Genomic DNA, 23008 nt, shown 5'->3' with positions numbered 1-23008 from the left:
ATGTTTTTTTGCACAGAGCGGAAAACATTGCTGGAGTGAGTGATTGCATCTGTAAGTTAGTGACTGAAGCAAAGACCATGGGAGGTAATTTTAACCCCCAAGAATGGGGTAAGAGTTAGAAGAAATTGTTTGTCTTTTGGGTTGCGACTGCAACCTGGCTTCACTTCCTGGTTTAACACGGGTACGTAAAAGTACAGGCTCTCCACTGGGAATGCAAAGTCAGAAAATTTTGCAGTTGCAGCCAAAAAAAACTTATTTTTAACTTTCCACCCGTTCTTGCCCCCCCCCCCACCATGTTAGCATTATAAATTAGGTCAGATGGGTGGTTAGAAAGGTGGGGGAGGGATATGGGGATAGGGTGGACACAATGGATTAAGACTACTGCTTGTGTGGAGGATAACCACCAACATGAACTTGTTGGGCTGAACTATCTGTTTCCGTGTTGTAATTTCTATATAATTCTTATGTCTAGTACCTTGCCCAAGTGGCTGTCGTTCTGTGAACGTCGACAATGAGTGTTGGCAAGTTATTTGCCTGTAGTTGACTTTGTAGTCAAGCCCAATCTTGTCCTCACCCAAATGTCGGCATTTATACAGGCCTTATGGATAGCAATAGTGAGCGGGAACATCGGCTAGTTTTTCTCGTCCCCACCTCAGAGCCAATTGTAATCGCCCAAATGCTGCCTGGGCTTAGATCAGCGAACTCGGCTCAGACTGGGAATTGAATCTGCAACCTTCTAGTCTGTATGGTGTCATAGAATATCGAGCAATGACTTGATCCGTTGGGCCAGCAAAGGAGCCTGCATTTCCTTCCCTTCGCCTCAATCCAGAAATTGTAACGAAGGAATACATTTTTTAACCTGCTCCGTAGACTTTTACTTTTCCTACCCTTGTGTGCAGTGGCCCCCACCATCACGCCAGTTTCCCCCTCTGCAGAGTAAGCCTGCTGGACTTCTTGCTAGTTGTTCTTAACGTAGATAAGTCACCCGGTCCGGAAGGGATGCATCCTAGATTGCTGAGGGAAGTAAGGGTGGAAATTGCGGCAGTACTGGCCATAATCTTCCAAACATCCTTCGATATGGGGGTGGTGCCAGAGGACTGGACAACTGCAAATGTTACACCCTTATTCAAAAAAGAGTCGAAGGATGTACCCCAACAACTACAGGCCAGTCAGTTTAACCTCGGTGGTGGGGAAACTTTTAGAAACAATAATCTGGAACAGAATTAGCAGTCAATGGGACAAGTGTGGATTGATTAGGGAAAGCCAGCACGGATTTGTTAAAAGCAAATCGTGTTTAACTAACTTGATAAGTTTTTTTGATGAGGTAACAGAGAGGGTTAATGAGGGCAATGCAGTTGATATGGTGTATGTGGACTTTGAAAAGATGTTTGATAAAGTGCCGCATAATAGGCTTGTCATCAAGGTTTAAGCCCATGGAATAAAGGGGGCAGGAGCACCACGGATACAAAATTGGCTAAGTAACAGGAAGCAGAAAATAGTGGTGAACATTTGTTTTTCGGATTGGAGGGAGGTGTACAGTGGTGTTCCCAAGGGGTCGGTACTAGGACCACTGCTTTTCTTGATACATTAATGACTTGGGCAGACACGTGGCAGATGAAATTTAATGCAGAAAAATGCGAAGTGATACATTTCGGTAGGAAGAACGAGGAGAGGCAGTATAAACTAGAAGGCACAATTCTAAAAGGGGTACAGGAACGGAAAGATCTGGGGGTAGGTGGCAGGGCAGGTTGAGAAAGCGGTTAAAAAGGCATATGGGATCCTGGGCCTTATAAATAAAGGCATAGAGTACAAAAGCAAGGAAGTCATGAACCATTATATAACACTGGTTCGACCACAACTGGAGTATTGTGTCCAGTTCTGGGCACCGCACTTTAGGAAAGATGTGACGGCCTTAGAGAGGGTGCAGAAAAGATTTACTAGAATGATTCCAGGGATGAGGGACTTTAGTTACATGGATAGACTGGAAAAGCTGGGGTTGTTCTCCTTGGAACAGGGAAGGTTGAGAGGAGATTTAATAGAGGTATTTAAAAAATCATGAAGGGTCTAGAGAGAAATTGTTTCCATTGGCAGAAGGGTCAAGAACCAGAGGACATAGATTTAAGGTGATTGGCAAAAGAACTAAAGGTGACATGAGGAAAAACTTTTTTTTTACACAGCGAGGATCTGAAATGTGCTGCCAGAGGGGGTGGTGGAGGCAGATTCAATCGCGCATTTCAAAAGGGAACTGGATAAGTACTTGAAGGGAAAAAATTTGCAGCGCTACGAGGATAGGGTGGAGGGGTTGGACTGGCTTTTACGTAGAGCCGGCATGGACTCGATGGGCCGAACGGCCTCCTTCCGTGCTGTAACCTTTCTGTGATTCTAACTTTATCACCGGAAGGTGGTCAAGAGTAATCCAAGTTGACTTCATCCTCTTGATTTAATGATGACTTCCCTTGATTTCTTAGCTGACTGGGGATTGCAGGCACGGGCCTGATACCACAGAAGCTGCACTTTTTTCCCCCTCCACTGCCCCATTTCTGTTTTAGAAACCTGGGTTTGTTGTTCTTGTGCTAACTGTATAATGACTGTGCTGAAATGAAACAGGCAGCTACAACTGCACAGGTCCCTCAGTAAAAAGTTTGTCAACATTCACTGCAGCACTTATTCAGCAGACTGTTAGAATTAACCCAACAGGCGTGTGCAATCTTAATGAACCAAAAGTGAAATCTTTGGAACCAAAGTCTCTTTTTTAAAAAAAAAAGGAAGCATTTAAAAATTAAGTTTCAAGAAAAGTAAATGAATCTGAAATGACGAAACAGCTTATTCAAATTGTCGTTATTTATGTGATACATTATAACTAAATTGATCAATTTTTTTAGACCTTGGAAACTATAGATCTGCCAATAGTTAATTTGGGCCGATACAAGCTGACCACAGAGGAAGACAAAACAAAAAAAGCCTCTGAAAACTGCTGTGAAAGTTCACTTGCATGCTGACAATTTACCCTTTTAAAAAAAAAAGTGTTCCATTAAGTAGTGGCTTTATTGAGAAACAATGAAAGAAAGAAAAGTGGCAAATGCTAGAAATCCAAAACAACAGAAAACATTGGCAATACTGAGCAAGTCAATCAACCCCTGTAAGGTGAACATTTTGGGTGTAACCTTTCCAGTTACACTCAAAATTAACTTATTTCTTTTTACAGATGCTGACTGATCTGTGTATTTCCAGCTAAGGTCTCTACTGCGGGTCTGCTCCATGTGTTTCTGGGCTTAGAGGACCAAGTACCCAGTAGCATGGAGCTAATCGGACATGTTTTACTTACCTCCGTTGTGTGGAGTATGGCACCTAAAAACCACTGCTTGACAGTTTTTGGGGTTTCGTTTTCTCGCCCTCTCAATGAGGCTCTGAGTGCACTTCCTGGTAGCCCAATGTGCCTCATTGCTACTGTGAAACGGGGTTATTCTTCGCTTGTATTGTGAGACTAGTCTATCCCTATTCTCAGTATAGGGAATAAGGTTTACACATGTGATATTGTAGCTCTCCAAGAAGTACTTTTTTTTAAAAAAACTATCTTTGGTAGCTCACCTTTCACCTTAGTTCACCTTTCCTTCATTTTGAGGGGACAGGCAACCTCTGAACATCTTTCACTGCTGTAACTACCCCAACTGCATTTCCCGTTCTTGAAGAAACAAAGCTGTATGAAATTGTAGGTGAAAATGACGACTGAACTAGATAATGGCATAAATGTACTGCACCACGGCTGTGCAAGCACAGTAAATGGACCAGCGTTCGGTATATTTTAAAAAGGCTTTTCTTTTTTGTTTTTGTTTAGCTATTCCAGAGGCAGAATGCATTGACAGTCCAGCAGCTGACAGCTGCACAACAGCAGCAGTATGCACTTGCAGCTGCCCAGCAGCCTCACATAGGTAAGCTATTTCCAGGAGCCATTTGTTATTAAACCAGCTTGCGTACCTATTGTGCATCCACCTAAGTATCTGATGGGGAGATCGGAGCCTGATTGGTCGTTCAGCCGTTACCACAATTCTCAGTGTTTAGTAAAAGTGGAGCAAATAAGCTGAAGGTTTGTTGGCAGACGGACAGGATATCCCAGCTTTAAAGGAGAACTTAACTGTGGTAATAATTGTATGTAATTTGGTGTCCGTTTATTGTAACTGTTTAATGTATTGGATGGAGGGGAGTTGGCGGTACGGTCTGGAGGAAGTGCTTACTAATGACTAGAATCACATCTGTTACTTGGATGAGAACCCAATATAATTGAGACATAGACCTAATGTTCCTGTTTATGTACTTCATTGCGTTCTGGAGCTATTGGGTATCCATAGAGATGATAATCAATATGTTGAGCTGTAGTATTAAGTGTGAGAATAGAGGCTAGAGATAGCCATTTAAATTAAATGTGTGTTCAGTTGCCTGGGTAAGTGGATTGTTAAAGGATTTCAAAATCTACTTATAACGTTAGCTTTTCGTCTGTTACTTAAGTGTCCTAACTTGTTATATTCACTTTGTCCAAGCATAATTACTAGAATTAAATTATGTTTAATTACAGTTTGATAACTGGTTGGAAGAGGAAGATGGTTTCTGAAAACGTAATGTGCTACTTCGATTTTAAAACTGTGGTTTTCCCCTTGAGGAATTTTCAGCAGTTAAGCTGTGACGCCTTCCTTTATTAGATCTGTTAAGTCCCTGAAATTATCATTATTTCACAGTACAGCACTGCTGGGCAGTGGAAAGGCACCAACAGCATTGTAATGCAATGTTGTGAGATTAAATAGTAAATTTCTATACAAGTTAATGGCTGAAAAATTCAGGGTCAATAGGAGAATCCTTGCACTGTTTGGCTGATGTTTTACACGTGAAGTGGCTCTTGCTCACAGATGGAATAAAATGTGTTTTATTGGATTTAGACAGCCTTGTACAAAAATATACCGGCATAGTACTACTTAACCTCTGCATTGATGTTCCTTTTTTTGTTGTAGTTTGAAATATTGCATTAATTGTAAACACTTGGAAGTAATGGCCCTAAGTTGAAAAGCATTCAGTATTGAGAACATTTTATGTAGTCTAGTGATCTGAGCCAGACACAACTGGAGTAGGGGGATAGTTAAAGAAAGCCTTATCAATGTTTGCAGGCAAGCTGCACAGGGTGGCTCTTTTGTCTGTCTGTCTCGGAAACACATCACTTGGTGCATTTTATCAACTGAAGCAGTAGGAAGTTCATTGTCCTTTTTTATTTCAATTCTTTTTGGTTGTAGTACATTTTTTAGCTGCTCAGAATCTTGCAAGCAATGCCAGTGCACCCATTACACAACTTAAATGCAAAGCAACAGGCATCTCAAGTAATGCATTGGATCAGTAATCACATTTTAGTTACTTGCGCGATGTGTGTATATACAAGTTTTCTTTTTGTTTTGTGTGTCTGCAAATTATTTGACCCTGAATTTTTAAGTAACAATGCATTTACAGTACTAGTTCAAATCAACTTCCTATTGTAAGTGTAATCTGATTTTCTCTTGCAACAAATAGTAAGCTTTAGACACCATAATTCCAGAAATGATTTTCTTTGGTGTTGTAAAAAAGATATGAGCTAAAGACTGTTGATTTGTGGTTGCTGTTATATTTATTTGTACCATTACAAATGTGTGCCGTTTTCTTTTTGTGTTTGTTCGGACAGTGACGATGATTGTAACTGGAGCACCACTCTCGTAGAAATTTTGAGATGCCGTTACAAATGATTTATGTGTGTATTTTTTTATGTTGCACAGGTATGTTTTCAGCAGGCCTTGCTCCAGCAACCTTTGTTCCTAATCCATACATCATTAGTGCTGCTCCTCCAGGCACAGACCCCTACACGGCAGGGCTTGCTGCAGCTGCAACTCTAGCAGGTAAAACTTCAGCATTGATTTCAGTGATCTGAATGAAGAGAATTAACAGCACAGCTTGATTATTCCCCCTCCCCCATTAGAAGGTATGGAAAGGAACTTAGTGATCCATGAAGCAGGAGACAAACAAGGGGAATGGAGAGATTTCACATTAAAATTATACATTGTTCTGGATGGAGAAGACTTGATGAGGTGGTTGGTCTTTTCTCATTCTGGACTTCATTTAATCTCAATTGGCAAATTGTGTAGTAACGTTATAAATTTCTTGTAACCTAGTAATGATCAGTGAATTTAACGAGTTGAGTTCATTTGTAACCGCCTGGAAGTGATGGTACTCTTGGCCCTCACGGCCTGCACCTGAAGAGGAGTAAATTCAAAATTAATCTGCAGAAACATTATTTCAGTGAGCGAATGGTAAATCTATGGAACAGGCTTCTTGGCGAGACGGTGGAAGCAGATGGCATTGATTCATTCAAATGCAAATTAGATAATATTTCTTTCAGAAAATAACATTTTGCGATACAGGATAATCTGTGACATGACATGCTTAGGAGAAGCAGGTGACTTTGGACCTATGGTTCCCAAAGCTTTCCACCACTCTGGGTTTCCTTGCCTCATGTCTGGGTCTGTTGTAGATTTATCCATAAAGATTAATTGCCATGATTACTCAACAACACTATTATCATTGTGTCATGTGACTACCAGCATGATAGAGGATGAACTAGATGGGCAGTGTTCTTTTTTCATCTAATAATTCCTGTCTTGCAACCAAAGCGAGCCTCGTGACAGGTTATGAAAGGGAGGATCTGGCAACCTACAACGCACCCATAAGCTTTTTAAAAAATTGCAGCCTGAGAGAGATTAGGAAGGCCATTTTCAGCTTTCAGAATGTGTGAACTGTATAAGTTTGTAACAAGTGCCAGTTGAGAAATCTTTGGGGTTAGAGTCTCTTCATGGTGTTCAGAGAGCGAGCTGAGAGTTGTAGCCTTGTAATATTTGAGAAACGATAATTTTGCACAATAGCCCACGTGATAAATGTGAAAAGATCACACACCACAAGTTAGTTGGATTTGTGAGAAGAGTCTTCAGCATTTTGCAGGTAATTGGTTGGTTCAAAGTCCCTCAATAGGTGATGCTTTGTGAATGGGCATGGTTTTGACATTGTCTATTGTTCATTCATAGCATGTCGCAAATTTGGTAACTACACATGGTCCTAAAAGTTGAGGTGTTCAGAAAGGCTGCTGCTTGTATTCTTGTATACAGTTCTTCAAAGTCTGCTGCTCACATTCACACTGATCATCGTTCCATTAGTATAATTAAAAGCTAATTATTATGTGGCCACTGAAATAAGTTCATGTCCTAAGGAGCAAGGACCCTACAGCTAAAGGTGAGGTGCCTGAAGATTGGAGGGTAGCAAATGTTGTGCCTTTGTTTAAGAAGGGCGGCAGAGAAAAGCCTGGGAACTACAGACCGGTGAGCCTGACATCTGTAGTGGGTAAGTTGTTAGAGGGTATTCTGAGAGACAGGATGTACAGGCATTTGGAGAGGCAGGGACTGATTAGGAACAGTCAGCATGGTTTTGTGAGAGGAAAATCATGTCTCACGAATTTGATTGAGTTTTTTGAAGGGGTAACCAAGAAGATAGATGAGGGCTGTGCAGTAGACGTGGTCTACATGGACTTCAGCAAAGCTTTTGACAAGGTACCGCATGGTAGGTTGTTACATAAGGTTAAATCTCACGGGATCCAAGGTGAGGTAGCCAATTGGATACAAAATTGGCTTGACGACAGAAGACAGAGGGTGGTTGTAGAGGGTTGTTTTTCAAACTGGAGGCCTGTGACCAGTGGTGTGCCTCAGGGATCGGTGCTGGGTCTGCTGTTGTTTGTTATTTATATTAATGATTTGGATGAGAATTTAGGAGGCATGGTTAGTAAGTTTGCAGATGACACCAAGATTGGTGGCATTGTGGACAGTGAAGAAGGTTATCTAGGATTGCAACGGGATCTTGATAAATTGGGCCAGTGGGCCGATGAATGGCAGATGGAGTTTAATTTAGATAAATGTGAGGTGATGCATTTTGGGAGATCGAATCGGGCCAGGACCTACTCCGTTAATGGTAGGGCGTTGGGGAGAGTTATAGAACAAGGAGATCTAGGAGTACAGGTTCATAGCTCCTTGAAAGTGGAGTCACAGGTGGATAGGGTGGTGAAGAAAGCATTCAGCATGCTTGGTTTCATTGGTCAGAACATTGAATACAGGAGTTGGGATGTCTTGTTGAAGTTGTACAAGACATTAGTGAGGCCACACTTGGAATACTGTGTACAGTTCTGGTCACCCTATTATAGAAAGGATATTATTAAACTAGAGAGAGTGCAGAAAAGATTTACTAGGATGCTACCGGGACTTGATGGTTTGACTTATAGGGAGAGGTTGGATAGACTGAGACTTTTTTCCCTGGAGAGTAGGAGGTTTAGGGGTGATCTTATAGAAGTCTATAAAATAATGAGGGGCATAGATAAGGTAGATAGTCAAAATCTTTTCCCAAAGGTAGGGGAGTCTATAACGAGGGGGCAGAGATTTAAGGTGAGAGGGGAGAGATACAAAAGGGTCCAGAGGGGCAATTTTTTCACTCAAAGGGTGGTGAGTGTCTGGAACGAGCTGCCAGAGGCAGTATTAGAGGCGGGTACAATTTTGTCTTTTAAAAAGCATTTGGACAGTTACATGGGTAAGATGGGTATAGAGGGATATGAGCCAAGTGCAGGCAACTGGGACTAGCGTAGTGGTATAAACTGGGCGACATGGACATGTTGGGCCGAAGGGCCTGTTTCCATGTTGTAAACTTCTATGATTCTATGTATTGGATGTTTTTATCATCATAATAAGCTTTTGCTTCATTTCTAGTTCATGTTGCATGTGGAAAGTGGCAAAAGACCATTGGCTAGCAAAGATTTTCTCTCGGGGCTGGGCGGTTGAGTCGGAAGAGATAGAATTAATCTCTCTGGTGTTTACAAGTAGATCATAGAATTATACGGCACAGAAGGAGGCCAGTGCCTTTGCTGGCTCTTTGAAAGAGCTGATGTGTAGCTACTGAAAGTGACAATGAACTGATGGAATGGTTTGTCTGTGTGTTGGGTTAGGAGTGCTTGATAGTGCTAGTTTTTTTTTAAAAACACCAATTAATAAAGACGACAAGTGAGGTTTATTTAATGATTATTGTTTCATAAATTAATACAATTCAGGAGATTTTAAAACATGGTTTTAAGGGGTATTGTCACCATTCACTCATCATGTAGATTTTTATGCAGATTTACATTGTCCTGACCAAACTTCACATATTTATAGTCTTAAAATAGAGCCTGAGAACATGGTCATTCAAAACATGTAGCAGTTTGTGTGTAAATCATTCAGTTTTAGTTCTATCTGTCTTGAGTTAATTTTACTAAAAGCCTAATAAAATGGAGCCTCTTACATGGGTGAGCATCTTAGGATGCTCTTTACACAGTGTGTGTCATTTTATTTCAGCTAAAAGTTCCTTTTAGACAGGAATGATGGTTCCTAAACCCAATGACACTCGAGCTCAGTATTTGAGGTTTTCAAGGATGGAGTGTAACCTTGAAAGGATTATAAGATGGCGCCATGACCACATATGTTTGAGTTTTTTCTCCTTTAATAACTGGATATTGGTTATATTTCTCAAATCCTAGTGACAAACCTATTCAGTGAGCAATAGCTAGTGTTCGTTTCAACTGGATTACTGATGAGAGTTTGCACAGCAGAAGCAATTGAACTTAATCCGGTCCAATTCCAACAAATCTCAAATGGAGCAAGAACATCTTCAAAGTAGTACCAAATTGTTTGCTCAAGTTACGAACTAGATCACTTAAAAAAGAATTCTATAAATGCAACAAAAGGGTTAGGGAGTCAGTCTGGCAATGATGACACACTTGCCCTCACTGAAAACAGTGTTCGATGATGAGAATTTCAATTCTGTACTCAAAAAAAAAACCTGAGCCAGACTGAGTATATTGTTGCTGATGAAGCCCCAAATCCATTGCTATTACTGCCAGTAATTATTTTACTTCGCAAAACTATTCTGTGGCGGGGAGGGTGGCGATTGTAGTTAACTGAAGAATAAATATAGATCAGCTTTTTAAAATGTGGGAAAGAAAGAAAAAGTGCCCTACTTTTGGACACAGTGAACGGGCAGCTCCTGTTTTTAATCCATTTGATTGAGCTATGTTGATACTAGATTGAGCATATTCTAGGCTTCCTTTTATCTATGCTTCATTTCAGCTCCATTTTCAATCAAGTCTCAACAAGCGTGCATTAAAAGATGTGCATTGTAACTGCAAAATATTGAGTGGATAAATGTATAGGCTAGGTTGACTTCCCTAATGGGGTGTGAAGGTATGGGTTTCACTTTGCCAATCTTCATGTATCTGGACACAAAGTGACACAAATGGGTGACTTAATTGTCAAAGTAAATTTTCTTTCCATTCTCCCTGTGTAGTAAAGCAGCTGGCCTCCACTTTGCACCCTCCCCAGATGGCATAGGTGAGATAATTCACCTTGAAGGGAATCACGTTCGGTTGTGTTGTTAAATAAATTTTTTTAATGACAAAGCATACTGTGATGCAGAAGTCATCCTGACCCGTGTTTTTAAGTGCTGCTAACTTGACCTGCTGGACCGATCCATTCCTCGCTTCATTAAGGAGCATCCACTATAAGCAGACATTCAAAGATGTGTTTTATTCTTTTCAGAAAACTAAAGATATAGAATTGATTGCAATGTAGCCAGTGTATATGTTTCTATTAACCTATTTTTAAAAAAAAGTTAGGATATATAAATATTAAGATTGGCCTTTGGCAGTTTGTGTAAAGTGTGTCCCATGCATAAAATGTGTGGCAAGTCCATTAGACAATAAATGTGCTGTTGAAATACCCTGTATAATGAGAGTTTCATTTGTGATGTGTTTTCACCTGGATTGGTTTCATGCACTGCAATAATGTAAATCATGCATAATTTTTTTTTGATCGCTGTATTTACTGTGTTAGGCCCTGCAGTAGTTCCACCTCAGTACTACGGTGTTCCGTGGGGCGTTTATCCAGCGAATCTCTTCCAGCAGCAAGCTGCAGCAGCAGCTGCTAACAACTCAGCAAACCAGCAGGCTGCATCACAGGCACAGCAAGGACAGCAACAGGCAAGTCACCCATCTTTTTATAGCTTGGTACAGGAGAATATTGACACTGAATCAGAGAAATTGAGCAAATTTGTTTTGGTTTGGAACACAGACTGGTATTTTACCCACTTTAAAATACATTTTAGGGATTCTTCTACATTGCTTTTGTCTTTAAAGCTTCAGCGTTCTGCTTTTAAATTACATAGATCAAATGTGAGGTAAAAGCAATTGTAAAAAACATGTTTATTTAATGTGCCGTAAATAAATTCATGTCAAGGATATTAAGGTCACATGTCGAATGCAGTCGGTCAGGTTTTTTTTAAAAAGCTGTAGATTGTAAAGTTGAATTTATATCCTGGAATTGTTGCTTAATTACCTTCAGGGGCATGAGAACTTTGGCAGCTTTATCTCTTGGGGTCTTCAGCGTTTAACCGCCATTCTTGGGAAATGAAATGAGTTTGGTTGAATCTGTGATGGGGCAGGTTATACATTTTGTGAGCTTGATGCTCTTTTCTCATCCCTTGTACCTACAGCTTGTAGTTCTAACCAGAGACAGATCATCTTTGAAAGCTCTCTAAGTGGAGCTGAAGTGTCAGCTAAGTTGCTGGTTTACAAAAATCAGTCTGGCAATGATGACACACTTGCCCTCTCTGAGAACAGTGTTCGATAATGAGAATTTCAATTCTGTACTCAAAGATCTGAGCCAGACTAAGCATATTGGTGCTGCAAGTAAAACTAATAATATAGGATTCTTGGATGTTAGGTTGATCTTAGCACAATTTCGTGGTATTGATGTATCCTGGGATTGCATCTTTTAACTTATTGTGCTTGAAATTATATTTTTTTTAAAGTAGTAATGTTCTACGCTTATACTATACTGACAGCAAGAATAATGGTTTATTTTAGAAGTCTGGTGTTGATTCCCTGATAATCCACTTTGTCCAGTGAATAGCTGAGCTGTGGCGGGAAAGTCACTGGTTCCGTCGCTAATCACTGTTGAGCTTAACTGAGGTAGTGATAGGGGTGCTGTAGTTGGCCTCGGGCCAGGGTTAGGAAAGGAAAAGATGGCCAACATACTTAACCTGACTTCAATGCACCAGCCCCTGACCGACATGTGAGTGTGTGGACGTTGAATGAGGACACAAGGCTTGATTGTGATTCTCCCACCTCACAAAAGACCCGAAACTTACTGTTGAGGCACAAATGTGAATGATGGGTGGTTGGATGAAGCCCAGAAGTTGCCTAGAAGCTGTGCAACAATACTCCATTGATGAGTTAGCACCTTCAGGAAAAGAAAGAAAGGAAGGGAGAAAATTAGAAGAGAAGTCTACCATCTCTATTGCCCAAAATTTAGTAGTTATTACGATGCACTATGGTAACTTTCCTTTCCAGCTGGAAAAAAGATCCTCTATTACACTTTGAATTGTGAAAGTCATGATTTGCATCACAGTATCGTCTGCTTTTGATTTTAGTGAAATCGAATTAAGTGTAAGAGATGTTTCAATAGTCCCATATGTTTTGTACCAGGTTCTGCGTGCTGGAGCCAATCAGCGGCCTTTGACCCCAAATCAAAACCAACAAGGGCAACAAGCAGACAGCCTGGTAGCGGCTGCAGCTGTGAACTCGGCCCTAGCTTTTAGCCAGGGATTGGCCACTGGAATGCCAGGTAAAATATAATCGATTACTTCTGTGCAGCTAATATGTGCATTATTTGCGGAAAAGGCAGTTTGCAGAAAACTCATCGCATTATAAGTTAATTGTTGACAATTGTAGAGCGTATTAAGGTCATCAGTGCATAGCAGAATTCTGGGAAGTAATTGATCCGCTGTCCTCATTTTCTGAAGGATTTGTAATTGAAAGCATGGGAAATGTTATGGAGCGTATTTCTGCCGTGTGTATAATATTATAACCAATCAGTTCTTGAAAAGTGCTTGGAACAAAATCCTTTTAAGCAATAGAAATCTATCATGTAAGTATTTAGTAAATTTTAAATTTATAGAAAAGACTGCCTGAATATTAAAAACACATCTAAATGTTTTGAATGCTACAGACTCCTGGTAACTTGCACAGACCTGATTGCAGTACCAGCTAGGATTGAATTCCAAGTACGCAGTGTCTGGTTATTATGTAAACTATTTGTGTTATTGGTCGATTTGCTGTCACTGCTGAAGCTCAAGGTCAAAAAGGGAAATAATCTACAATTTTAGAAATGCTGGTAAAATCAACCAGTTCAGTACAGACTAGCAGGGAGCACCAAATTAGTCATTAACTGTGATTAATCTTAAATATAAAGACTGCTTTTGCTTAACTTTTTGAAGTTTTAAAATAAAGCACTGTTGGAGATTTTTGAATTTGTCTGGCAGTGATGACACACTTGCCCTCTCTGAGAGCACTGTTCAGTTATGAGAACTTCACAGGTACTCAAATGATCTGAGCCAGACCTTGTTAACAGTTTAATGTTTTGAATAGTGCTCCAAGCCTTAACACTAATTTGCTTAAAACATAACACATTGTAAATGTATAAGAGCTGCATGTTTTCGCCACAGGTCTATTTTACTAAAATATTGTAATAATTTACAAAATCACCTTGATTTTTTTTAAAAAGTCAGTATTGATGTGCTAATGTAGGTTTATGGGAGGGGGTGATTTCCAGGCGTGGTGAAGATTTATATTACAACAGCTTGCAATTAGGTAGCGCCTATAACATAGAAAGATGTCCCATGGCGTTTCGTGAAGTTGTAATCATAAAAATGGAACCCTGAACAAAAGATGATGACCAGAAGCTTGGGTCAAAGAAGTGGGTTTTAAGGAAGGTCTTAAAGGAGGTAAGGGAGATGGAGGAGTTTAGGGAAGGAAGACTGAAACGCCTGAAGGCACAACCGCCGTTGGTGGGGTGCAGGGAAGGGTGAGGGGATGCCCTAAAGGCCAGAATCAGTGAAATACACAGTTATGGAGGGTGTTACAGTGCTGGAGGAGGTAATAGAGATAGGGAGGGACAAGGCCATGATGGAATTTAAACACATGGGATGAGAATTTTAAATTTGAGGTTTTGTAGGCCAGTGAGAAAGGGATGATGAGTGAGAGGGACTTGGTGCGGGGTGGGATAGGGGCAGCGGAGTTTTGGATGAACTGAAATTTATGGAGGGTGGAAGATGGAAGATCAGCCAAGGAGCATTGGAATAGTCCAGTCTCGAAGTGACAAAGGCACGGATGAGGGTTTCGGCAGCAGATAAGCGAAGACATTGGTGAAGACAGTTGATGTTCGGAGATGAAGAGGATATGGGGTCGGAAGCTCAGCTTGGAGTCAAATAGGATGCCGAGGTTGCTCGCCCTTCACCTCCCAATTTTCACCCCTCTCCTGTGGTGATCACTCACGCAAAGGCACCATGCATCCACCTTGTGTGAGCGATGTGAGGCAATTTGACCGCAGCAGAGGCTGGTCTTGTTCTCACCCGACATCCAAGAGTGGACTTGCCACCAGATAGGAATCAGGAACGCCTGATTTACTTCCCCTCCCAGAGGTATTGAGGCCAGTTGCAATGCCTCTGCCACCTAGCAGACCGGTCTAGCAGACATTAACAAACCAAACACTGAGCAGGAGTTGACCCTGTGATATTTTTGGTATGTATGGCTGTCGCACTCTACCCAGTGAGTTTACCAGCTGAGCTACTGAAGGCAAATAGACCTTTAATGAATTTTGAACTGTTGCGAGTGTTGATTACAATCTCTAAATGCAAGGCTGTTTCGCATTACTATATTTCCACTTTGGCATTTCTCCTTAAGTGCTTAAGTCAACATGCAGTATTATATACAAATCGATATCATACCAAAAGCACTTTCTTATTTCAGGTTATCAAGTCCTAGCTCCAGCTGCTTACTATGACCAGACTGGAGCCCTGGTGGTGAATACTGGGGCTCGGAATGGCCTGGGAGCTCCTGTACGGCTTGTTGCTCCAGCACCAGTAATCATAAGTCCATCCGCAGCGCAGGCAGGTAAGGTTCGCCTGTTTGAAAATGGGGAGGAAAAAACTGCTCTTTGTAAGCCTACAATTTTCACTGTCTCTCAAAAGCTGAACCCTAATAGATCATTGTGACATTTCGGATGCTGCAGGGTTTTCACTGTCTAGTTGACCCACCGGTCTATTTACCCTGCAGCAGAATTTTCCTTGCCACAGAAGAATCTTTAGCCGCCTTCAGATTAGATCATATCTTTTACCGTGACACTTTTGAAGTTCATTCCCTTTTTTGGTTTTAATTTCTGGCAAATTTTATGCTCCTCAAATTGAACAATCTTAGTTTGGGGGAATTAAATTAACATTTTTATTGCAGATTAAACTTCACCCTGCTCTGCCCCATCTGTGTGCCCAGCCCCATCTCCTGCACCAGTGTGGCACTATCCATGCCAGCCATGCTCTGGCCTATGCGAGTGAGATTACCTATTGGTGTCAAATTAGAGGAAGTTTTACGCTATGAACACACGTCCAGTAGAAACTGGATTGACACAACCCCATCTCGTCTCAGTTTTTGAAAAACTTTTTTTAAAAACTCCATTTCTGCCTCCCCATTGGGCATGCACATTCTTACGCCAGAGGTTCTGCAGCTCAATTTGAAACCATTGAGTTTGATATGAGTGCTTCAACCAAAAGTATATTGATCGTTGCATCAGCTTTGGAGGGCATGAGTTCAAATCCCAGCATGGCAAGTTATGAACTTGAATTGAACATATCTGGTAATTATGGGCTGGCACCAGGAACAATGACTGCCAGATTGTCGTTTAAAAATCAAACTGGTTCAATGGGAAGGGCATCTGCCACCACTACCCACTGCGTTCTTGACTCTGAAAGACTTCTAAGGTGGCCTAGCAAGTCACTCATGCTAGAGCAACTAGGAATGGGTAATAAAGGCGGCTTGGCCAGCACCACCCACACCAAGAACAATTTTTTAAAATCACTCACAATAAAGCAAGTTGAAATGAAATTTGTTCGTTTTTATGACATCACAACTTAATCAAGTTTTGCTCCATTTAATGGCCTAACTTAAATAATTCATTCTAGCTGCGAATCATGTAGATTTTTAAAGTCCCCTCTGTTCTAGTTCCCTGATGAACCAGAGGATTGACCCATAAAAATTCAGTCACAAGTGGCAGTGTTCTTTAATAATGTCTGTCCACTTTTGCATGGTGTTTATATTGTGATTCTCCAACACTGAACGTGCTGTAGAACCTCATTTATATTGCAGAGCAATTTCTACAGCCACAGGTTCCATTTGAACATTGTGGGAGTGAGTTTGGTCACATAGATGTCATTGACGCGACATCATTATAACCACAAATTGTTCTGAAGAGAGATTGTCGCTTATGTGAATTCTTCCAGTAGAATGAGGCTTGGTACCAAGCCCCATCCCAGTGATGTCCGTGAAAAGGACGTAGATAATCCTACAAAGTTGGCAGTCTTTCTATTCCTACTTCATTCATGTCCATCATCTGTACATTAGAACACCTGGCACCTCAATGGATCTTCCTTTCTGTTCCAGCAGTTGCCGCAGCAGCAGCCTCAGCAAACGGTGCAGCTAGTGGTCTAACAGGGACAGCAAATGGCTCCTTTCGCCCACTGGGCAACCAGCAGCCACAGCAACAACCACAACAGCAGCCCACCAACAGTTTGGCCTCAAACTCGTTCTATGGTAACAATTCCCTGTCTAGCACTTCACAAAGCAACTCACTGTTCTCTCAGGGGTCTGGCCAGCCTGGCAGCACTTCCCTGGGCTTTGGAAGCACTAGTTCACTTGGGGCTACACTTGGATCTGCACTTGGAGGATTTGGATCAGCAGGTACATTTATAACTGTAGGAATGCAGTGCTAACTACAGAACTTTAATGGTAGAGTATTGTATGAGCTGTGTTGAACTGAATCATCACGTTTCTCTGCCAGGCACGTGCCTTCAGGTATTTGTTGACTGATTTGACTGACATCGTTCAAAGACTGATGGCGCACTTCAAATGTACTTAGGAACCAGAAGCTTAATTTCTTTGAGCTAAAATCATCTCCAAAAATACTATAATCTGGTTTTGAAACATTCATTTGACATAAAGGGTAATGAAGCATGCCTAGCAGGTAAAAACGTGATACTTCAGTCTTGTCATGAGGCAGGTTTAGCATTGTGATATCAATACGCTATCAGAAAAATCATATCTGAACTAATACTCTTCAATATTATGCCAATGCGTATCTTGTGTGATAACTAATTCACAAGTGTAATCACCAGTATTTCTGCCATAATGTCTCAAAATGCCCTCTGCAGGCACAACACAAGTTTGGAAAAATAATATCTATAGCTATATTGCTGGGTGCTTTCCACTGTTTTAAGTAGATATAGCATAGAAATTTGGCACACCCACCATTATGCATCACTGAAATCCTAGTGACAGCACTAGTCTTAAAGCAAGCTTAGAATAATTAGAGAATTTGTTGCATTTGTTTTCCAAAAAAGCGGGCTGTTTGTCACTTAAGAGTGTGCTTGGATCATAATCAGTAGGTAGTGAAACAGTCCTTTTGATATAGACAGACTGGTGTTGTAACAACATTTAATTACGTATGCAGAGCTGTCCATATGAGGAAATTGATTGAGTGAGATTTATGATCAAAAAAATGAAGCAGTTTATGCACCTATGTTAAACACATGCAGCTTTGTTTATTTTTAAGAGTGAGGTACATCAAAATATGTGAACTTTTCAAATGAAAATGAGTTGATTCTTATTCCAAAGGCTTGGACAGGTCTGCATATTTTTGTGCACACAAAGTTGATTATTGTAGGTGATTAAAAGTAAACTTTTAAAAAACATTTTGTTTTCAAGTTGGAAGCTCTAACACCAGCAGTGGCTCTCGGAGAGACTCCCTAACTGGTAGCTCTGATCTGTACAAGCGAACGACCAGCAGCCTTGCTCCCATTGGCCACAACTTTTACAATGGGTTGGGATTCTCATCCTCCCCAGGCCCAGTAGGGATGCCTCTTCCAAACCAGGGTCCCAGCCACTCGCTAACACCACCGCCATCATTATCATCACACGGATCATCATCGAGCCTTAACCTGGGTAAGAGGGGTGGGTAACTCTCTTATTACAGATGATTTGCTTTGTCACAAATTTCTAGTTATGTCAGGGTGCAGAACTATATATTTTTTTTTAAAAAGGTGGCTTGGGAATGTCTGAAATATTACAGGGCCAAAAAACATGGCTTTATCAGCAGATTACTGTGATTTTCTAAATTATTAGACATAGTTTGCATTTCTTTGACGAAAAGCAGAAATTTAGAATCTTCATGAATATTAAGTTGGAACTATTTTTGATGTATGGATAGTGGTTGGAAAGTCTTAACTCTTCGGGGTGTTTGTAATTCATTGGCGATGATGACACACTTGCCCTCACAGAGCTTGTTACATTGCTCTTTTATGAGACTAATTCATGTACTCATGGGCTGAACCAAGAATGCACCTGATTGAACATGTACACAAAGACTATTTTAAAACATTTAGTCACAGCAGTTAGTGTGCATAATGTGCAGAGCTTTGCTTTTAATGTTGGTTATGTTGTATAAGATTTATAAACATGTCATCAAATAACAGTAAGTCATTTTGATTGGGATAAAGTATATCTACAGAACTAGATTTGCACACAAATTAAGTGTGTGCCATACTTATCTAAAAGGTGGGAAGTGGTGTTTCACAAGGATCGGCGCTGGGACCACTGTTCACCATTTACATAAATGATTTGGACTTGGGAATTGGGTATTCTGCGGCGAGTGACTTACCTCCTGACTCCCCAAAGCCTTTCCACCATCTGCAAGGCACAAGTCAGGAGTGTGATGGAATACTCTCCACTTGCCTGGATGAGTGCAGCTCCAACAACACTCAAGAAGCTCAACACCATCTAGGACAAAGCAGCCCGCTTGATTGGCACCCCATCCACCACCCTAAACATTCACTCCCTTCACCACCAGCGCACTGTGACTGCAGTGTGTTCCATCCACAGGATGCACTGCAGCAACTCGCCAAGGCTTCTTCGATAGCACCTCCCAAACCCACGACCTCAATCACTTAGAAGGACAAGGGCAGCAGGCACATGGGAACAACACCACCTGCACGTTCCCCTCCAAGTCACACACCATCCCGACTTGGAAATATATCACCGTTCCTTCATTGTCGCTGGGTCAAAATCCTGGAACTCCCTTCCTAACCACACTGTGGGAGAACCTTCACCACATGGACTGCAGCGGTTCAAGAAGGCGGCTCACCACCACCTTCTCAAGGGCAATTAGGGATGGGCAATAAATGCTGGCCTCGCCAGCGACGCCCATATCCCATGAACGAATTTTTTTTTTAAAAAGTACAATTTCAAAATTTGCAGACGAGACCAAATTGGAGGTATAGTTAATACCAAGGAGGACTGCGACAAAATACAGGACGACATTAATAAACTTGCAGAATGGGTGTATAATTGGCAAAAATGAATTTCAATATAGATAAGGGTGAGGTATTGCATTTTGGTGGGAAGAATAAGGGGGCCATTTTAGTGGGAAGAATAAGGGGGCCACCATATTGCTTGGATAATAAAAGTTGGGTTGGATGAGCAGAGGGATCTGGGTGTACGGATACTCAAATCACTAAATGTCGCGACGCAGGTTAATAAGGCCATAAAAAAGGCAAAACAAGCAGTGGAGTTCATTTCTAGAGGGAGAGAATTGAAAAGCAGAGAAGTTGTGTTAAACTTGTATAGAACCTTGGTTGGACCACACCTTGGAGTACTGTGCACAGTTCTGGTCTCTATTATAAAAAAGATAGAGGCACTGGAGAAGGTGAAAGACACATTTATGAGGATGACATCAGAACTGAGAGGTTATACCTATCAGGAAAGATTGAGCAGGCTGGGCTCTTTTCTCTAGAAAAGAGAAGACTGAGGAGTGACCTGATAGAGGTCTTTAAAATTATGGAAGGATTTGAAAGGGTAGATAGACATGGAGAAAGTGTTTCCACTTGAGGGGAGACTAGAACTAGGAGCCATAAATATAAGATAGTCACTAATAAATCCAATAGGCAATTCAGGAGAAACTTCTTTACCCTGAGAGTGGTTAGAATGTGGAACTCGCTACCACAAGGCGTAGCTGAGGTGACTAGCATAGATGGATTTAAGGGGAAGCTAGATAAACACATGAGGGAGAAAGGAATAGGATATGTTGGTAGGGTTAGTTGAAGTAGGGAGGGTAGAGGCTCGTATGGAGCATAAACACCGCATTGACCTGATGGGCAGAATGCCCTGTTTCTGTCCTGTACATTCTATGTAAAACAGTGGCACTCTAACTCACCTTGCTGAAGTAAGTCGACTGATGCATCTTTAAATGGAAAGCCACCCTTTTAAAACTAAAAATCAAGCTGCTAAGAACTTACAAACTCCTTTTTTTAAAAAAAATTGTCTTCTCTTGGATTTTTAAACCAACATATTAAAAAATATATTGCTGATGACCTCATTGGGTAGCTCAAATAATTCCAATCTTGATGCATTTGTAATGACAGGCGGACTGACAAATGGAAGTGGCAGATTTATCTCGGCTGCCCCAGGTGCTGAAGCCAAGTACCGCAGCGTCAACAGTGCCTCCAGTCTGTTTAGCTCCAGCAGTCAGTTGTTTCCACCGTCGCGTCTGCGGTATAGCATGTCTGATGTCATGCCGTCGGGACGCAGCAGATTACTAGAAGACTTCCGCAACAATCGCTATCCGAACCTTCAGCTGCGCGAAATAGCCGGTCACATCATGGAATTCTCTCAGGATCAGCATGGTTCAAGGTGCGGGAAATGAATTGTCACTTGAATTGGTGTACGTTCTACAGAGTACTGAGTATCATGGAAATATAGCAAAGAACTTCAGGCAGGGGAAGACCATTGATCCATCTAGCTTGTCAGCACAGAAGTGAAGCATTAGGATTAATTGTCGCTTCCCTGATGACTTAGTTGGGTTGGTTAAGGCACTGCTTATTTTTGAACTGATCCATACCGATCAGAAGGCCTCAATTTTGGTCCCGAGTCTACTGATCTTAGCCTAGGCAACAGCTTGGACACTACAATTGGTCTCAATATACAGGGTTAGGGTAGAGCAAAATCAGCTAAGGTTCCCACTCCTTATTAGTATGCGGTGTTTCCTGTTGGAGGGGGCATCTGTGCAGATGTTGGCTGAGGATAGGATTGGGGGTGGATCTGGTGTCACTCACTGCTCCAAAGTGTTCAATAGGCTGCTAACACTCAATCGTGAGGCACGCCCACTTGAGCGAGATATCCGAGAACTGGTGCCCATATGCTGTACCCGAGCAAGAGCCAGCACCTTTAGGAGCGGAGGGGAGAAAATTTGCCTCAAAAAATGTACCCATCTCAGCACGTATAATTTGGGGAGAGGCAAGAGAGAGAGGAGTTTGAATGTTTTGTTCTATTTGGAGAACTCTGTCTTTATCTTCTTTGGCTGTGGTGATTGGACTTCAAGTCGTTTGTTTTAACTTGTACAGGCTGTGGCTTTTAGTTCCTTTTTGTTTCTCAAAGTTTTCTTAAGTAGAAAATTAACTTCTACAAATATTTATACCATGTAACCACTTAACCTGATGACGTAAATCTAGTTGTTCGATGAGGTTTCAATTTAGATGTCCAGCAAAATACGGAAAACTGAACACTCATTTGGCAATTTTGAACCTTTTAAAAAGGAAGGTTCTTCACTGCAAGGTTTAACTGTTAGTGACATAGTGTGCACGTTGGAATAAATACAAATGATGTTTTGAAAGAAAGTTGCAGAACGCAGAAGCTTTGTCGTATTATCACAAAACAATCAACTGTAAATCAGCAAACCGGGCGAGAAGTATTTAGCGCAGCCCAAAGCCTTGAATGTTCTGTGCAAAAAAAAAAAAAAAATTTTGCTGAGACATTTTGATTCATCTGCGGAAAAGCATGTAATCATGTAACAAAACAATTGCTGTTGTCCAGCATTTCACAGTTCGGGCAGCACTGTAGGAGCAGATGGAGCCTACATCGTCATATACACAATAGTAGCTGTTAAGTTTATAATTCATAGAGCGATGAGATGAGTTCACACTTCATGCAGAGTAAAACGGGGTTGCAGGGGGGTGGAGTTAAAATTCATGATGCAAGAAGGCATAAATGAACAAAAATCCCATACAGACAGGAAATCTTCCTCTCTGCAAAGCATCTGTTAATTCTTACTGTGTGACAGAACATTTAAATTTGCTGGGGTCCAGTCCAGCATGAATACAGTGAAATTTTCCTGATTTACAATATAAATTTTATGCAGCCGCGCACTTAAACTGTATGATGTGGTCTGTTACCCACTTGACGCATGCATCTCTGGGGAGAGGATGGGTTGAGCTGGGCCTACATGCACCGAGATGTTTGCTGCTGTTCTGTGATTAGCTGTGGCGAGGTATATTACAACAACTTGCATTTATATAGCACCTTTCACTTAGTGAAACATCCCAAGGCGCTTCACACGACCGTTATCAAACAAAATTTGACACCGAGCCACATGAGATATTATGACAGGTGACCAAGAGCTTGGCCATAGAGGTAGGTTTCAAGGATTGTCTTAAAGGAGAGAGATAGAGAGGCGGAGGGGTTTAAGGATGGAATTAGGACCACTCTGAGATGACTCATTGCTTTTGCCTTTTTATGGAGAGTCCTCCTTAGCTTCTGTTGGACCACCTAAAGCTGGCAGGGCTAAGCCTGGAAAATGTGCCTTGCGAAGGAATTGCAGGGATGAGCCACATCTGGCTCCTGGTGGGGGAGGGGCATGTTGGACATGCCTTGCATGTAGCCTGATTTCCATACTCGATGTGACTGCCAGTTTCAGAAATAGTTCAGTACAAACAAGCCAACATCGAGTTG

At 41.4% G+C, this 23008-nt stretch overlaps 1 protein-coding gene and 4 non-coding genes across 14 annotated transcripts in view; all 5 read left to right on the top strand.

Moving 5' to 3' along the window:
* The window catches only part of pum1 (pumilio RNA-binding family member 1), a 122603-nt gene that overhangs the window by 82846 nt on the left and 16749 nt on the right, over positions 1-23008 (top strand). For 5 of the 10 annotated variants that reach the window (XM_068006833.1, XM_068006834.1, XM_068006835.1 and 2 more), the window contains 8 exons: positions 3836-3929; positions 5787-5906; positions 10959-11104; positions 12611-12749; positions 14933-15076; positions 16616-16912; positions 17936-18181; positions 20647-20914. In XM_068006833.1, the coding sequence (XP_067862934.1) occupies positions 3836-3929; positions 5787-5906; positions 10959-11104; positions 12611-12749; positions 14933-15076; positions 16616-16912; positions 17936-18181; positions 20647-20914 (1454 nt within the window). The remainder of the gene's footprint in view (positions 1-3835; positions 3930-5786; positions 5907-10958; positions 11105-12610; positions 12750-14932; positions 15077-16615; positions 16913-17935; positions 18182-20646; positions 20915-23008) is intronic. The other 5 variants (XM_068006842.1, XM_068006840.1, XM_068006838.1 and 2 more) reach the window with 3 other exon arrangements.
* LOC137343882 (small nucleolar RNA SNORD103/SNORD85) lies at positions 9829-9919 on the top strand. The gene has a single exon (XR_010967918.1). It is a non-coding gene; the product is annotated as a small nucleolar RNA SNORD103/SNORD85 (small nucleolar RNA).
* Positions 11706-11791, top strand: LOC137343880 (small nucleolar RNA SNORD103/SNORD85). The gene has a single exon (XR_010967916.1). It is a non-coding gene; the product is annotated as a small nucleolar RNA SNORD103/SNORD85 (small nucleolar RNA).
* On the top strand, positions 13439-13523 carry LOC137343881 (small nucleolar RNA SNORD103/SNORD85). Its single transcript, XR_010967917.1, has one exon. It is a non-coding gene; the product is annotated as a small nucleolar RNA SNORD103/SNORD85 (small nucleolar RNA).
* LOC137343883 (small nucleolar RNA SNORD103/SNORD85) lies at positions 18477-18564 on the top strand. Its single transcript, XR_010967919.1, has one exon. It is a non-coding gene; the product is annotated as a small nucleolar RNA SNORD103/SNORD85 (small nucleolar RNA).

This window comes from Heptranchias perlo, chromosome 26 (assembly GCF_035084215.1).
Source record: "Heptranchias perlo isolate sHepPer1 chromosome 26, sHepPer1.hap1, whole genome shotgun sequence".
Classification (NCBI taxonomy): domain Eukaryota; kingdom Metazoa; phylum Chordata; class Chondrichthyes; order Hexanchiformes; family Hexanchidae; genus Heptranchias; species Heptranchias perlo.
Note: the sequence above shows the minus strand (reverse complement) of the source record. Positions and strands in the feature narration are given on the sequence as shown.